Source organism: Colletes latitarsis, chromosome 6 (assembly GCF_051014445.1).
Source record: "Colletes latitarsis isolate SP2378_abdomen chromosome 6, iyColLati1, whole genome shotgun sequence".
Lineage (NCBI taxonomy): Eukaryota > Metazoa > Arthropoda > Insecta > Hymenoptera > Colletidae > Colletes > Colletes latitarsis.
In genome coordinates this window covers 25,480,005-25,497,509 of record NC_135139.1, presented here as the reverse complement: position 1 = coordinate 25,497,509, position 17,505 = coordinate 25,480,005, and the positions used below count along the sequence as shown (strand labels likewise).

Genomic DNA, 17,505 nt, shown 5'->3' with positions numbered 1-17,505 from the left:
AAAAACTTGTCTCTTTCCCTGTAACTTCCTCAAATTTTGTTCCATACTGGGATCCAACGGTACCCTAAATTCTAGTTAAGTGTATAGGGCAGTGAGGACTGATCCCACGAAAGTCCATCACTGTGTGGAACGCCATAGATAAAGTGCAACGTTTGATCGGTTTGTACTGTTGAAATTTAACACGAAAGAAACGAGACGTTTCCACGTGTCGCTACATGCACGCGTAGATACGTATTAAAATGATCCTAGCTATAATAAATTTATAGTCCATGGAATATAAATAAACAGAGCGATGGATTTACTGATCAAAACTAACTATACGCGTTGCGTGTATTGTAAACTTTCGTGAAGCGTTCGAGACGCATATTGCGATTAGCGTTGAACTACAATTATTTAATTTGTCAATGTCATTAGCGTTAATATACATTGTAAAAAGTATTGTACAAAGATAAGGTAAATTTTGTCTTATATTCACAATACGAAGTCGCTCGTAAGAGGTTAATAAAACTAATGTAAATAACATACTTCGGAACAGATGACTAGTACGGAGGAAGGTACAATCAAAATTGAGTTTAAGAAAAAATCGAGAAAACCTTTAAGAAAACGACAAGTTTCGTCGGACGAAGATGACGAGAACGAAGAAGCTTCTGTCAGGTAAATGGACAGATAAACGTAAACAATTGTTCCGTTAAGAGATATTAATTGTAGAGACATTATTTAGAGAAAAAGTTGAAGAAATGAAAACTATACAGAAGCTTAGAGAACGTCCAAAGGGTATAAACATTGTTGGATTGGCTTTCGGGGAGAATGAAACACCTGATGTAATGACAGTAAGTTTTTCAAACGATATAAATTATTACTTTCTAATACAAATAATTATATTATTGTACTAGAGAAACCTTGTTTCTTTCAGTCAGATCCTTTCAATGTAAAAACTGGAGGAATGGTAAATATGGCTGCATTGAAGAACCCAAAATTGAAACAAAATGATGCTTATGAAACAGGAATTGGTACACAATTCAATGCAGAAACTAACAAAAGGGATGAAGATGAAGAAATGTATAGATTCATGTTACAATTTTTAGGAAGTTTAATGAAATGTGGAATAATTGTAAGTTTGTTTGTAGGGTAAAGTACATAGAAGAAGAACTGTCCAAGAGGAAGAGTAAAAATGATGAGAAAACAGAGAATGGATCGAACAATGAAAAAGGGTCCTATTGTTCGCCGGAAGAAGCAGCATTGCAAGCAGTACCTGAACATTTAAGACAAAGCTCTGCACATAGAAGCGAAGAGATGCTCTCTAATCAAATGTTATCTGGTATTCCAGAAGTAGATCTTGGGATAGAGTATGTGCTTCTTTGTTTTTCATTATCCTAGTAAGTTACAAATATAAGAAAATTCTTTTTTTATTTAGAGCAAAAATTCGGAATATTGAGGCTACAGAAGAAGCAAAGTTGAAATTACTTTGGGATAGGCACAGGAAGAAAGATGGCCCTTCACAATTTGTGCCAACCAATATGGCTGTGAATTTTGTACAACATAATAGATGTAATTTTTTTTTTATGGTCATCTGTTCGTTAAAATAATTAAAATCGAAATAAAAACATTACTGTTATCTTCAGTTAATATAGAAGATGCAGATTTCCAAAAATCAAAGCAAGATTCTGACGATAAAAAGAAAATAGCGGCGCCTAGGGATGATTTCAAAGGGAAACGGAAAGATAATGGTGAAAAAGCAACCGACGATTATCACTATGAAAGATTCAAGAAACAGTTTAGACGATTTTAAAATTATTTGTATAATAGATACTCGACAATTATATATCTCTTTTTAATATACCTTATTTATACATACATGTGTATAAAATGTTAAATAAATTTTATCCGATAAACATTTGTAAATTTCACACCTCGAATTTTTTTCTCGAAAGTGGGTAGGATTTCGAGGGTATGTCTAATGACTAAAAATTATTGTAATCGACCCCTGCAACTAAATATAATTTTTTCAGAATGATTTGAAAGTTTTTAATTTAATTTTTTAATAACTCTAACGAAGCTTCAGTCAAGAAATTGATATTCTTGATTTTCGTCTTGGCCTCTAAAATCTCCCATTAAAATTTTTCTCAGGGTTGGTCGAACACCCTGTATAACAATTTGAAACAGTTATTTTCGAAAATATTTCAATCTCTGTCCTGGACCAGCGGGAAAGAATCTCATTTCTAAATATCTCATCTCTTGAAAAAGATAAGTTACGACTCGCTAAGGTTCATAGCAATTTTTAATAGCATGTAAATACTTTATAACAAACTCGTATGAATTATTGGGAAGACTATGTTATTAGCATGAGCACGAGTTTCTGCTTATTGTAAACTCGGCATAAGTTTCGATACGATCACGAAGAATGACGACATCATAACGACGTCAATTGACTGTAGTGGAATTAGGCTGTAATTCAATCCCTTTAAACTCACAGCTATTGTTGTGTTTCTTTACATTCGCCGTCATGAGTTTTGGATTTGTTACCTGCGGTCCGAACGAGGCCCTTGTAGTCTCAGGTAATTACACACATCAATTTCCACTATTTATTCGCCTTTTACACGCTTTCAGTAAGTCAACATGGGAGGGGTGTCCTGTCAATTAAGCGATAAATATTTAGATCACATAAGTGTCGAATAGTTAGTTACGTTTCGTATCGTTAATTGTACCAATTTGTTTCGCGCTATCGCCGTCCAACATCATTGTTTCATGTTTTAATTATCTGTTTACTTGTTTCAAGTATGCCTCAAACGTAAATTCAAGCCGCCTATACGAGATCGTGTACTATAACTTACTATTGCGTTCAGTTTTTCCTCGATGATTTCCGACTTACTCTCGACTCGTCTCTTTAAGGATGCTGCTACAGCAAACCACTTTTGGTACCCGGCGGCCGGGTATTTGTATGGCCTATTGTTCAGCAAGTGCAAAAGTAAGTATACCACATTAAACATTAAAAAATACACTAAAATATTTATTTAACAATATTTTATGAATAAACGGTTCACGCGAAATATAATCATCGTCGATAGTAAAATGTGTAGTTTTGTTTACATTTATCAAAGAATGCATCTTTTCAGAATTTCATTGAACACTATGACTTTACAAGTAGAAAGTCCAACTGTATATACGTGTCAAGGAGTTCCAATATCTGTGACAGGAATAGCACAGGTAATCTATAAAATCAACTTGTACATGTATATATTATTGCCCAGAGTAAAAGTAATTTAATAGCAATTTGCTTAAAAAATATCTATCTATGTGTTCAAAGGTGAAGATACAAGGACAAAACGAAGAAATGCTTTCGACCGCATGTGAACAGTTTCTTGGGAAATCGGAAGAAGAGATTCATAATATTGCACTTGTTACACTAGAGGGACACCAACGAGCAATAATGGGAAGCATGACTGTGGAGGTATAATAAACAATGAATGAATCATTGCTGTCTAATTAAGGGTCCCCCAATTGGGACGGAATCCTAACAATGTTCGGGATTTCTAAAAATGTCGCGACTCCCGATGTTCTCAGAGCTAATTTCGACCTACTTCGCTTGTGTGTTGCAGGAAATATACAAGGATCGCAAAAAATTCAGCAAGGAGGTTTTCGAAGTAGCAAGCAGCGATCTAGTCAACATGGGCATTACCGTTGTGTCCTATACATTAAAAGATATCCGAGACGAGGAAGTAAGTTAATCCTTTTCCCATCAAGAAATATTTATCTTACGTTCAACGATCGAGGAAGCGTTTTACGCGGAAAGTTACAAAATATTCAAGTACTAGAGTATAAACATGTCTTAATCGACTTATTTTTAATGCGAATGTACTGATAGTTTGTACGCCACTAAAAGTCCCCCTTTAACTGGTTGTGCGATATTTATAAGTAATTTTAATTAATATCGGTTAATGTAGTCCAATCTTTTACATTGTAAATATTGAATACATTTTTGTTTTGCTACTTGCAGGGGGCAAAGGTACGTTCAAATTTTGTTTCATCACTACATATAATGCCAATGCACTGCTATTCGGCCAATGTTAGCGAAAAGTGTTAACGTTTAATTAACGAGGGACTTAGAGCGAATCTCAAGTGCTTGCTTTAATGGTAGCACAATTCTTCTATACACATTGCAGACCTGTGTCATTTAAATATATGTGATATGATATTTTTTATTGTGTGCCGCCTTTGTGTAATTCCGGCTGACTAAAGACTAAATGCTGAAATCAGTGTTATTATTCAAAATTCATATTGATAACATAGTGTTGATCGCTAGCTATTTTATCGAGTTGAATATTTCTTGATTATTTATAGGGATATCTGAAAGCCCTTGGAATGGCGCGAACCGCTGAAGTGAAACGCGACGCGAGGATGGGAGAAGCGGAGGCTCGCAAAGACGCCCAGATTCGCGAAGCCATAGCCGAGGAGCAACGAATGGCTGCTTGTTTCCAAAACAACACCGAGATTGCTAAAGCCCAACGAGATTTCGAATTGAAAAAGGCCGCTTACGATGTCGAAGTGCAAACTAAAGTGCGTTCTTTTTATTTTTTTCTCTTTGATCGTGCCAAAACGATATGCTAATCAACTTTGGTTGCATGCTCTATGTTACTTGTAGAAAGCGGAAGCAGAGATGGCGTACGAATTACAAGCCGCTAAAACTAAACAAAGAATTATGGAGGAACAGATGCAAGTAAAGGTGATAGAACGTGGACAAGAAATCGCGGTGCAAGAGCAGGAAATGTTGAGACGCGAAAAGGAATTGGATGCGACCGTACGACGACCAGCCGATGCAGAAAAATACAGGTAAGTTATACGAACTTTTAAAAGTTACAAAATGTTGTATATCGATGAACTTTTATGCTTCTATAGGCTGGAAAAAATGGCAGAGGCAAATAAATTGCGTTTAGTAATGGAGGCTGAAGCCGAAGCGAAGGCCATAAAAATTCGCGGCGATGCAGAAGCTTTTGCTATCGATGCAAAGGCTAAAGCAGAAGCGGAGCAAATGGCAAAGAAAGCTGCTGCATGGAAAGAATACAAGAGTGCTGCTATGATAGATATGATACTTGATACTCTTCCAAAGGTAATTATTCAATTTTTCATTTTTATCGTTATACAACATAAGTACTTTTTATATGTTTTATTTGATAGGTCGCTGCTGAAGTCGCAGCACCTTTGTCGCAAGCAAAGAAAATAACAATGGTTTCTAATGGAAGCGCTACTATCGGAGCAGAGAAATTAACCGGGGAAGTTCTTAGCATTGTCACACTTGTACCAGATATGGTTAAGACTTTAACTGGCATCGATATTGCACAGGTACGTTTGTCTTATGGTCATTAACGTTTAAAATATGTATATCGATACAAGAAAGTCTAACTGTAAATTCTTTTTACAGTCTATTCATGCTGCATAAACACGGTATATGAAAATTTCGAATACTTCCCGGCTACATCCGTACTTGTACGATGTATTTGACGAATCTTTGATATATACATTTATTTAAAATATGCTATTGCATGTTAGAGTCAATTTATAAGTTTTTTCGTTGAACAACGGATTCACTACTTTCACTGCCAATTACTTACATGTAATACAAATGAATTTTAATTAGTACCAATTTTGAATGAATATTTTAACGATAAGTAAATTGAAATTGGTGTGCATTTTCGAAAATAGATTATAGATTGTGAATATATTCGCACAAGTTTCATATTCCGTAATTTTATTTTCTGCAGTAGTTGTAAATACTTATGTTACAGGGGCAGTGAATGTATGTTTCATTTAACCAAATCATATAATAATTATAATACTCTATTGTTATAATTACGTTAACGTATAAGTTGAAATCGATGAGGTTTTATTTTCTATTATTAGCTTTTTTTCGATCAGTATTTTATGCACTTAGAAGAGAAGAGAGCAACAATATATGGAAATATATCTTTTTGAATCTCGTATTGACCAAAGGTGGTCCAGTTTTGTCCATGCGTATATAACTTTGCCACTATGTGCCGAAACATTCCTCCAAATATGCTATATGTACCTTCCAATTATATTGATATATAATTAACGGGTATGAGCGTTTTAGAAACGAAAGTGCTAATATCTAACACTCGTTCAATGTGGTTTGATGTTAAGTAATTATGTCTAGTCCCTGAAGTTTAAACATCTTCACATTTAGTTATACTTCCTACATTTAAAGATGCATTAATATATTTTGCGTCGATTTTAGCTAGAATTTACTGTGATCTAACTCTTTGTACGGAAAAAGAATTATTCGTTCTCGAGACATGTTCGAGAGCTTTGACGACAAAATTTGTATGACCAATTTGACGCCTTAAATTGATGAGAAAGATTTGATTTTATGTAAAGCTATTAAACACTAAAATTAAAATCGTTTTATATTAATTTACCCACCCTGTTGTCATAAGGAAACAAAAATAAAAAAACAATAGAGTTTACAAACTAAACTGTCGTAAGGGGGCTCTCGTCGAACAAGGGTTACTGTTTATTTACACAAATTTTGTTCGTAATTCCAACGTGATTGAATGTATTCTATGAAAAAATTAAGATCTAATCGTAAAATTAAATTTACATTATGATTTGCAATTTGATACGACACTATTTGTATATACAAATATAAAAATAGAATATAAAAATTTATTAGTAATATGGATGCAAACAAATCATTCTTAGTAGATTTTTTAGCCGGCGGGATATCTGCAGCCGTTTCAAAAACTGCAGTTGCACCGTTAGAAAGAGTGAAGCTATTGCTTCAAGTACAAGCTACTTCGAAACAAATACGACCGGAACAGCGGTATAAGGGTACACCTCAATTATAAACCAATATAATATTTATTAGTGTTGATAAAACTTTCATTTTATTAGGTATGATGGATGCATTTATACGTATACCAAAAGAAACTGGTTTCATCAGTTTCTGGAGAGGCAATCTAGCTAACGTTATTCGATACTTTCCAACTCAAGCACTGAACTTTGCATTTAAAGACAAATTCAAGATTTTGTTCTTGGAAGGTGTACCGAAAGATGCATTTTGGAAACAGTTTGCTGGCAATTTAGCATCCGGTGGGGCTGCCGGAGCAACGTCTTTGTTATTTGTTTATCCGCTTGATTTTGCTCGTACAAGGTATTCTGTACGTCTATTCTTTACTTTGAACGATATAATAATTAGTTCACTTTGCAGATTAGCCGCGGATATTGGAAAAGCAGATAAAAGAGAATTTAAAGGTCTGGGTGATTGTTTAGTAAAAATTTTCAAGACCGACGGCTTCTTTGGCTTATACCGGGGTTTTAACGTTAGCGTTCAAGGGATCATCATTTACAGAGCGGCGTATTTTGGTCTTTACGACACTTCGAAAAGCATGCTACCCGATCCAAAGAATACTCCATTATATATTACATTTCTAATCGCGCAGGCAAGTCATACGAGTTATTAACAGTATCAATTTAATTGCGTAATTTTCGCGCGTAATATTCGTAGGTAGTAACAACAGTTGCTGGAATCATATCGTATCCTTTTGATACTGTTAGAAGACGTATGATGATGCAATCGGGGCTCAGTAAAAAAGAGATAATGTATAAAAATACATTGGACTGTTGGGTTAAAACAGCCAAAACAGAAGGAATTGGAGCTTTTTTTAGAGGGTCACTATCAAATGTTCTTAGAGGAACCGGCGGAGCATTAGTTTTAACTTTGTACGATACAATGAAACATAAAATTGACGAACTGCTAGCGAAAAAAGACTCGCCTACACGATCCAACTAACTCTTCGCCTCAATTACATATCAAACTGCTTTATACAGTCAAATTAAATTGAAATAAATATTAAAATATTAATTTTTCTACGCAATAACCATAGACAAGTATTTCTTTCTCGCTAATACTACTAAAATAATAAAACTATCTATGCTCCTGCCATAACTAATATAAAACACGTTGTAAGATATTTAAATTTATTCCTTAAGTAAATGCTTCGCAAAAGAATGTATGTACATTTACCGATAAAAATAACACGTTTTCAATGTTTTATTGTTTTATACACTGGATCCGATGAACCTTAAAAGTATTAGATATCTATGTATATTCAGTGCAATGTTAACGTATTGACCGTGTCTTGATTTGCTGGCATTCGCGAGCAAACTGATTTTTATTTACTTGTTGCATATGGTAGAATTAAATTTCTACATTTATATATAAGAAACTGAGAGAAAAAATTATATATACAATACTGCAAATGCCTTCAAACGAACGCCACGGCCCTTGTATCGTTATTATACTTCATCCTTTCTAGAAACAGATCTGTACAGTTTAATTCAGCATGGTATGACGATCGTAAATGTTACGTCGTTGCTCACGAACTTGACGTTTCCATTTGTCTTGCTGGTGACCAACACGATTTAAAACATTACCTCTTTCGCGCATAGGATGAGACGTTCCAGGTGTAATGGATGTATCATCCTATTCAATTTGAACATAATTTACATGATTATTATATATACTCGTCGAGTCTACCATAAAACTGTTCGTCAATCATTTAATTTTTTAAACATATTTTTGATTTAACACGTTCGCTACCACGCGTCACATATTTCTGACGCGATGACGGTTGTCTATTTGATATATTTAGTTGATCTATTAAATATATTTCGTTTGTACATAGAAGCATGTTTTGCAGATAGTTTTCCAACCAAATGGCAGTAGCAAACATGTTAATTTCTTAAATATGTTTCGTATAGACGGTATATCAACATACCTCTTCATTATTATGTTCTTGATAGCCAATATTCGCGGAAGCTTTATGGATTCTTTTATTCAATAATGGATCCAAGCATATTAAGAATAACATATAAATTACTAAAAGGGATATAACCCAAATAACAAGTATCACCACTATCTGCAAAGATGAAGTAGTTACTTCTGAATATTTCCCGCTACCAAAGGAACGTGAAAATTTATCCCTCTTGGAATTGTATCAAACTTTGCATTTCATAAAATTCCGAGGCGGACAAGTTTCAATGTTTCCCCGTAAGAGACATGAAAAACTTACTTTGATAATAGTGGTATTTCTATTTTCATATTTGCAGTCACATCGCGAGCAAAAAATTTCTTCCTTGCCTTTTATTTGATCTCCCACCCTGGACAACACAACACCTTCGCAGTTACTGTAAATTAAAATGTAAATGAAGCATACGCTGTGATGGATTTGTCCCGCATGTGTCGGACGTAGGCGATTAAGTTCTATAATTAAATAAGAGGAATTCCGTTTACCATTGAGAAGGCGGAACATTTATGATGTACGTTTGTCGGTCCAGCGACGATTGCGTCGTATTTATCACGGAGGAAAGTCCAGGACAAATGCATTTGCATCGTTTGTCGTCATATTGTGCCTGAAATCATTTGCGTGGATAATATATCGTAGCAATTAGGTTTCGTTTACTGGTAAGCAGATAATCTAACCTCAGATTGCGACAAGGATATCAATATGATCGCCGTTACGAGGGAAATGTGTTTCAACATTATATTGTTAGACGTCTCATTCAGTAGGTGTTTCTCTCCTTTTATTCCGATCTGATTAATTTTCTAGGTATTTAGAAACGAAACAATTAATGCAACTCCATCGTCACCGAGCACAGTACCAAATCGATCCAAACTGTCAAACAATATAAAGGTAACTGCAGGTAACCGATAAAGTGGCATGTCCCGCGAATACCCGCCATCTAATCGATAAATCGCAACGCGTTTCGATATGAAACGATATGGCGCGCACGTTTAAATGATATAAAATAAGAAATATTCAGAGAAATTCTTGAAAATGTGTTCAATTGAAATGAATAAAAAAGATAAAAATTAACTTCCCGCTAAATGGATGAAAAAAATGTTCGGATTGAATATTAATTGTAGTTATTTTGTTCAAATTTGGTATAATGTAATTTGCATTATATAGTTTATTACATTTTGATTAAAATAAATCAACATTCTTAAATATAATACATTAACTTACATCGATCTTTCATTCATATTCTTTTGTTGTTTCACGTATCTTTAATTGATCACCTCGTTATTATCAATAAGACTTTGAAGGACGTTCAAAACGCGTTTACGTACTATACAATGATTATATCAACATATCCATCCATACTGACTCATACATTTCACATAAGGTTCGCATTTTACAGTGCATATTAGCAATGTTTAAAATGAATCTCAATACTCTCCGAGTATATTTCATAAAATCATATTGGATATTAATCACGACTACACCACTGATAGACCTATGCATATGTATATATACTTTTATACGAGTCTTTATGCATCAGTATTATGCAATGAGTAATGAAAGTTACAAATGGACAGGGCAATCTAAGGCTTGCCATTGTACACCTTACTTGCAAAATAGATCTTGCACCATTTATTATCACAATTACAAGAATGTTATCAGCAAGATACAGAACGATGCAAGTTTCTTTGCATTCATTCTCTTTGATAGTACTATGCTTCCCAGATACTCATAAAGCAATTTGTAATTAAAATAGGGGGGTTTCATCGAAATATACCAACTTATGGTGCCTTGCAATTAAGATGCAGCTACACCTTTAACGTCTCACTACTCGCACGTCTGTATCATCGGCGGTATGAATAGATTTAATAGCTCCGCCAAACTATGATCCCAATTAATATAGACAGTATAACAACTCCAATAATAACAAGTGTACTTTTTTTCTTGCGCAATTTGTTTTTATAGATACTCGCTTGCCTGAGTTGTGCAGTACCTTCACTGACAGTTACTTCTGTCCTTTCAACAGAAGCTTCTATGGAATCAATGACCACCGCTTGATCATATACTAAAGTACCGAGCTCTTTAAAGATTTGGTTAATATCGCTGATATTACTCTACAAAAACAACGATTTATAACAGATACTTTACTGAAATGCATAACAATCGTGATAGATAGTGATTAAATAAATTTACCTCCAACTGTCTTATGCTTGCTTCTTGTTCCTCCAACATTCGCAAATTTTGTTCTTCTTTCATTTGTTGCTGCTGTATTTGTTTCTGAGTTCTACTATCTTGCAATTCTATCAATGTTTCTTGTTTCTTTTCCCCATATGGCGCAATACCGACATTTGCCTTGGCTTTTCTGACCATTTCCTTCTCCTTGGAAGCTGCAAGCTTTTGCACTGCCTAATATAATATACAGACGAATTTATCTAAACAGGTATGCGTATTATCACATAACGAAGATAGTGTGTCTGTTTACTTGAAATGAGTTCAATGCACTTGTAAATTCATCTTGCAGACGTTCTCTTTGCATCTTACGCTGCCTTTGTTCTCCAGGGCTGGTTGAGCCTGAATTGTTAGACAATACAGCCAAGTCTCGAAGATGTACACTCGTATCTTTCGCCAGCTGCTGTGTGTAATGCTGTATTTGATGCCTGAAAAGTTTATTATATGAAGCAACCATTCAAACCGAATACTCATACTTCCATACTTACAACTGATTTCGAAGTTCCTGAGAATCCGTAGAACTCCCCAATTGGTTGACCATCTTTTGCATCGAAGATACTGTTGAATGTAACTCGAAATGTATAACCTGCATTCTTCGACACCGGTGGAATCTAAGTACTTACCATTTTGAGATATCTTCAAAATTGACGTGCCAATTGTTTGAGACAGTCTACCAAAGTCTTGTTCCCTCGCAGGACCACCATTGTGGTACGATGAAAACCCGATATCCATATTGACTTGTTCTTTATTTAGGCTAGGTTATAACTAACGAAATATTCCTCAACGTACAAAAAAAGATAGTAACCCCTGCGTAGAGGTTATTTATTCGCTGGTTAATGCATCGAGTTATCCATTCGTGATAAAAGTCACTTCAGTTAGTTTTTGACAATTCCTCGACACGTTGAACCTGAGAATAAAACGTCCCGTAATTGAGATCGTAGTTAACTGTTCGCTTTCTCGTCGCGTGAAATCCAAAATTCGAGCGTAAGCGTCACAGTAATGCGAAACCTGATGACAATTCGAATGTCAAAAATGGCAAACAATCGTTATCTGCCCCGTTATCGCACTACTGTCAAAGGTATCACTAGTGGGACGTTCGATTCACGGGATGACTCATGGTAGTACAGTTACCGTCGAAAAATTATTTCTCTTGAAAAAGGCTAGGTATACGCATCGATCTTTATGTTGCTCTTCGAAATGAACCAAGTTCACTACGCGAAGCTCTAAAACTTCGCGTAAATCGATAAAGCGTTAGGCAGGTCTTGAATGAATATAGCCGTTACCGTTCGTCACGGCTTATACGTAATTATACGCGAGTAGTCACGTCCAGATAAATAAACTGTACTTTCCAGTGAAAAACGAGGCCACTACGCATGTGAAATCATCTTCGCCGTCATTTGCTACGGAGTTAAGAAACAATTCTAATTCGCGTAGACTAATCGTGCGATCTTGTGTTGGATACACGCATGTACACGATTATTGAATGGCACGTAACGACGAAAAAATTTCCCTCGCACTATGCAGTTTCTTTTCTGTTTATCTAAAAATATCCTTAATTGCTAGTGTTGCTACGTAGGAGCATTCTGTACCGTGGGAGCTCGTTCGATTAGATCGAAGAAAATACATATTTTCGAATCATATCGACCTTATCTTTTAACACGATCGTTTCTATTGAACAAAATATTTATCAGCACGAGGGATTAAACGAATTAAGAGAAAATAAACTACGCGCTACAAGGTACTCCTCCATGGTGTATCGATTGTATTTGTATCTTGAGCAGGTGGTAATAAATACTTTATTCAAATTGTTAAATAATTACATTGGTCATTATTTCTAATATTTAAAAAATGTATGTACAAAAGTATTTACATGGAAATAAACGAGAGCTGGTCGCGTCAATAATACATTTTATAGAAAAATAAAGTCGTAGTTTATTACGATCGGGGTGGGGGAGGTCAGTTTACCAAACGTACAATTTATAAATTAAAACGTCGGAAACAAGAATACGATGTAGCTTGGTAAATTGTTTAATAAAAAAAGATTCTCCTGTTATTCTCGTAGAATTCGTTAAATGGAAATACATGGACCGTATTATCTTTAAAAAGTGTATCAATATCACGTGGGAAGAATTAGTTTAAACTTATCGATTAAATACGATTCTTTTACAATTTGAAATTCGTGGCGTTTCACGGTTGCAACTAATATTTTTTCGTATTACTAAAATCCGAGGTTAAAAAATTTCACCCTGCTTCCTGCGATTAAAAGCATAAAAAGCTATTTGAAAAACGTACTGATGCTATGAGGAAAGGATTTATATACATCGAATGAAATTATAGTATCCTAGATGAACGTATTTGAGCGAAAACTTTTCTTGGACGTTAACGAAAGGAAACTTCAAGTTGTCCAGATGTTTCAAGGCTGAGTTCTAAAATTTACGAGCACCTTCGGTTATAATGAGGACATTATCGAAACATCCGGACATATGGATAGGTTTACAAAACGTTTGTCAATTGCAAGGACAGTTCGCATCTGCGGTGTCGCTGATTTTATTCAAATTTTTTTTTTACTAATGTTCGTTACTTACAAAGATATTTAACATTTAATTTTTGGATTTCTATACAGGTTTTGCAAATTAAACTCACCCTTTCACAGATTGAACTTATCATTTTGCAAATGAAATTCACCTTGTGAAATCTATCATTTGCCATCACTGTCACAGCCTTTGCAATTGTTTTAAGAAATTACATATACAGTATGTTCAGCCACACCTGGTAATAATTTTAAGGGGAGATTTTAGAGACCAAAATAAGAATATCAATTTCTTGACTGAGGCTTCGTTAAAAAATTATTAAAAAATTAAATTAAAAAATTTCAAATCGTTCTTGAAAAATTATTTTCGGTTGCGGGGGTCAATTGCAATGATTTTTAGTCATTAGACATACCCTCGAAATCTTGCGCATTTTCGAGAAAAAAATTCAATACGATTGGAACTTTAAACGTTAATAACTTTTTAACAAAGCCTCCATCAACAAATTATTATTCTTGATTTTCGTCTTATTTTGGCCTCTAGAATCTCCCATTAAATTTTTCCCAGGGGTAGCCGGACACCCTGTATAGAAATCCAAGAATTATATGTTAAATACTGTTTTTTTTTTCCTCTGGAATTATCAGAAATGGTTTGAATAAAATCGGTAGTCCCGCAAATCCGACTTCTTTCAGACGACGTCTCGCGAGCGATGTAATTCTTTCTTTTTCGCACTTTAGTTCGTTCAGCCATTTATAATACTATAATCTCGGAGTAAATTTGTCCGGAAGCTCTTGGTCGGATTCTTGGACGTAATGTAGAGGTTTGAAAAAGGGTACGAGCGAGTGGCTAAAGTGAATATAGTGCGAGAAAAGGGACAAATGTACTAGTTCGCGCGATGCTCGTCTGAAAGAACCCTTGTGTTCAGAGTCTACGTTAACAAATATCTCGAACTATCTACATTTTTCTTTATCAGACACGGTATTCATCGTACATTTAACATACAGCTGAAAAACGTCATTATCATTCGCATGCATCGACACAAATAAAACACATGCATCTGTTTTGATTATCTCTCGAATCACTAAGTATTGAATTGTCGCTTGCAAAAGATTACCAATGCGAACGTAGGCAGGAAAGGAATTGACCGATCGGTTCGTCGAACCGAAATTCGAAACCGTATCGTTTATTTACTGATTAACGTTAGATTTACAGACCGGATAATCCTTTTCTCCCTAAATCATATAACCGATGCGGCGTTGCTTTCGCAAGATGCTTTTATCAATGATTATAAACATCATACTTTCAACTGGGTTGTGCATCGTTTAGGACAGCGTCCCCCGAGTGTAACCATTTAAAAACATGTTTGTTTATGTACAATATAAACGTTCTAATTACATAAATCAAATTTCGGTAATGATAATATCGACCTTTCACGTAAAACACCGTATTTCTTTAAAATCTGACATTTTCACAAACCGGAGAACGTCGGTGCAAGATATCTTCTGCACACAGCGTTGCGTATAAAGCTGTTCTTACACACGTACTGGTCATATAAAATCATTCTCAGTTCCTTCGTAAAAAGATGCTATTTAAAATTCCTTTTTGTCGTTTTACAACAACGTGCAACCGCAAACTCGATTACGGTTTGAATAAGTATCTTTTTATTTTTTTTTTTTTGAGGTATTCCACACAGAATTACAGCTTTACAACTGCGCTTCTTGTCAGTTCTTTGGTCTTTCGAATTTTCTTTGGTTTTTTTTTCTGTCTTTCTGCGTTCACCTAGATACTTAATGTCTCACTTTTCACACCGTCTTTCGATCAATGCGGTCACCACGACCGAGGTAGGTTCAATTGTTTAAAATCAGCTTACTGTTTCGATCACAGATTGGTTTCTTCGATAGAATCCGTCCGCTGGAGCTTCCGTTTCTCATCGATTCCCACGAAATACGTCGTCACGTACCCTTTCGGTTTTACGTACGTAGATCCTCGAAGGTGGCACTTGACGCCCTGCTGTTCAAGCACGGCCGCAGTTTCTTCTGTAACCTGTATAAATACTATCTTGTTGGAGCAAAACAATGCAAAGACAATGCACTGGGTGGTTCAACAAATTTATTTTTATTTAATCCAAGAACAAATATTTTAAAGAGTATTGGAAACTTAATATTTCAGCGATTCGTTCTCGGTCACCGCTATTCATTCACAATGCGAACGAGTGAGTGTATAAAAATGTGGAAAGTGAACGGCTCACCCAATTATGTTTGATTTCACTCAGTGAAAATGTGAAATTATTCGCGCGAGCTCCATCAACGTGAATTTAAAGGGAAAAGTGAGATGCGAGAGAGACAGGATCTTTCGACGGTGTCGTGTTTTCGAACCACCATTTTTTTAATATAGTCATAAGGAAAAAGAGTTTGTTAACGAATGAAAGTAAGAGTAGAAGTACGTTAGTCGAACCTGTATCTTTCCTGGAACACCAGTCGTGTCCATCCTCGATGCCATGTTCACAGCGTCCCCCCAAATATCATACAATGGCTTTTGAGCGCCCACTACTCCAGCCGTTACCTCTCCGTGAGATATTCCAATTCTCAATCTAGGAAAATTGTTTATCTTATTTGTGCAAGCACTTTGTGATTCTCGACAGTTCACGTGTTTCTATACCTATAGGGTTTTGACGTGTAGAATGATCTTGCGTTTAATTTATCTAGGACTTCCATCATCTCAGCCGCAAACTGAGCCATCACTTTTACTATGTTGTCGTTAAAGTCTTCCTCGTCCTCCGTGCTGCGCATCGAATCGCGTCGACTGGCTTCTAATCCACAGGCTGCCATGTACGTAGTGCCTGGAAGTAATCGTAACGTTATCCCTCGTCCTCGCAACGAGTTACGGAAATTTCTAACGATTCTATTCGTTCGGACGTTTACCAGCGATCTTGATCTTCTCAATCTGGCAAACAAAATGCGACTCGAATAATAATTTGTCGAATTCGCAGATGATCTCGTTTAGGTCTGCTAGGATGTCGCTTTCGTCGATGCACAGATCCATCAACGAGGCAAACATGACGGCCACGTTGTTATGAGCCTCGTGATAGGGTTCGTTCTCCTCGGTTCTGTTCATGTTCAAGTAGAACTTTGCTGCGGAAACAAACTTGAATGATACATAATTATGTCGAAGATTAGCCGGTTTAACGCTCGAGGATCGTTCGAAGATCAACGTACCAACGTGTTCCGGCAAGATGTTGCGTAGCAGAAGTTTATTGGCGTTCCTCGTGTGGAACGCTTCGTCCTGTTCCTTCGTTAGCTGACGTTTCCACAGGTAGTCCAATCTGCTCAAGTACTCTGCCTGAATAAATTGTCATGCAGGTTAACGTACGCGTACGCGTTGTATCAAAGAAACAACGGGAATGTTTTGTATTCGGGAAAGCTCACCTGACGATCAATGAGATGCAAAGAAAATGTAAGGAAAACTACGCTTAAAATGTGCGCCAGTCTTGGTTCTAAGTGTGGATTCCACCTGTCACCCGACTGTGGGAAACAAAGTAGCAAATAAAAGAAGGCAACGACCAAATATCGACTAACGTACACGATTAACGAAATTAAGAAACTGACTACAGGCGACGAGATTTACCTGAAACAAATTCGAACGATGTATCCAAACATTCCCTGAATAAAATCCCACTACCGCGATGCCTATTACTAGCTTTAGGATGTAATGAACTCTCAGAAATAAAAAACTTGTGAGGATTGCCAAGGAACAAGTTTGCGTCATTTGCTAAAAAACATAAAGAAACGATCATTGTACGATGTTTAAAATAACGTTCTATATTATGCGAGAATTCAGGCTAAAAGGAAAAGTCTACGGCATACGAGTACCTGCTAAATAATCTTACCCAAGGTGTAGCTACACAGTCGAGATCAGATGCGCCAGACTCAGCT

At 35.8% G+C, this 17,505-nt stretch overlaps 5 protein-coding genes across 8 annotated transcripts; 3 read left to right on the top strand and 2 right to left on the bottom strand.

Moving 5' to 3' along the window:
• The first annotated feature begins 136 nt into the window (after positions 1-136).
• LOC143342894 (splicing factor C9orf78) lies at positions 137-1,896 on the top strand. Its single transcript, XM_076767208.1, has 7 exons — positions 137-453; positions 536-654; positions 722-830; positions 914-1,059; positions 1,128-1,346; positions 1,415-1,548; positions 1,623-1,896. The coding sequence occupies exons 2-7, from the start codon at positions 536-538 to the stop codon at positions 1,787-1,789; spliced, it is 894 nt and encodes a 297-aa protein (XP_076623323.1). The 5' UTR covers positions 137-453; the 3' UTR covers positions 1,790-1,896.
• Positions 1,897-2,391: 495 nt separating this feature from the next.
• On the top strand, positions 2,392-6,412 carry LOC143343039 (flotillin-1-like). 3 transcript variants are annotated; one of them, XM_076767534.1, is made up of 10 exons: positions 2,392-2,555; positions 2,890-2,965; positions 3,114-3,204; positions 3,305-3,448; positions 3,597-3,716; positions 4,339-4,554; positions 4,640-4,827; positions 4,894-5,104; positions 5,173-5,337; positions 5,417-6,412. In XM_076767534.1, exons 1-10 carry the CDS (start codon positions 2,504-2,506, stop codon positions 5,432-5,434), a joined length of 1,281 nt encoding a protein of 426 aa, XP_076623649.1. In that variant the 5' UTR covers positions 2,392-2,503; the 3' UTR covers positions 5,435-6,412. The 3 variants fall into 3 exon arrangements, with proteins under 3 accessions (XP_076623649.1, XP_076623650.1, XP_076623651.1); XM_076767535.1 differs by having other exon boundaries at positions 2,420-2,555; positions 2,777-2,965; XM_076767536.1 differs by having other exon boundaries at positions 2,449-2,555; positions 2,844-2,965.
• Positions 6,413-6,492: 80 nt separating this feature from the next.
• On the top strand, positions 6,493-7,804 carry LOC143342781 (ADP,ATP carrier protein-like). Its single transcript, XM_076767002.1, has 4 exons — positions 6,493-6,843; positions 6,907-7,165; positions 7,223-7,454; positions 7,520-7,804. Exons 1-4 carry the CDS (start codon positions 6,690-6,692, stop codon positions 7,802-7,804), a joined length of 930 nt encoding a protein of 309 aa, XP_076623117.1. The 5' UTR covers positions 6,493-6,689.
• A 237-nt stretch (positions 7,805-8,041) lies between these two features.
• On the bottom strand, positions 8,042-9,745 carry LOC143343041 (uncharacterized protein CG1161). Its single transcript, XM_076767539.1, has 5 exons — positions 9,497-9,745; positions 9,308-9,426; positions 9,087-9,201; positions 8,793-8,933; positions 8,042-8,497 (listed from the first exon to the last, which is right to left on the bottom strand). The coding sequence occupies exons 1-5, from the start codon at positions 9,554-9,556 to the stop codon at positions 8,348-8,350; spliced, it is 585 nt and encodes a 194-aa protein (XP_076623654.1). The 5' UTR covers positions 9,557-9,745; the 3' UTR covers positions 8,042-8,347.
• Positions 9,746-9,940: 195 nt separating this feature from the next.
• Positions 9,941-12,453, bottom strand: Syx7 (syntaxin 7). 2 transcript variants are annotated; one of them, XM_076767537.1, is made up of 6 exons: positions 12,329-12,453; positions 11,669-11,952; positions 11,534-11,603; positions 11,299-11,473; positions 11,010-11,222; positions 9,941-10,930 (listed from the first exon to the last, which is right to left on the bottom strand). In XM_076767537.1, the coding sequence occupies exons 2-6, from the start codon at positions 11,775-11,777 to the stop codon at positions 10,682-10,684; spliced, it is 816 nt and encodes a 271-aa protein (XP_076623652.1). In that variant the 5' UTR covers positions 11,778-11,952; positions 12,329-12,453; the 3' UTR covers positions 9,941-10,681. The 2 variants fall into 2 exon arrangements, with proteins under 2 accessions (XP_076623652.1, XP_076623653.1); XM_076767538.1 differs by lacking the exon at positions 12,329-12,453 and adding an exon at positions 12,177-12,299.
• Between the last annotated feature and the right edge of the window lie 5,052 nt (positions 12,454-17,505).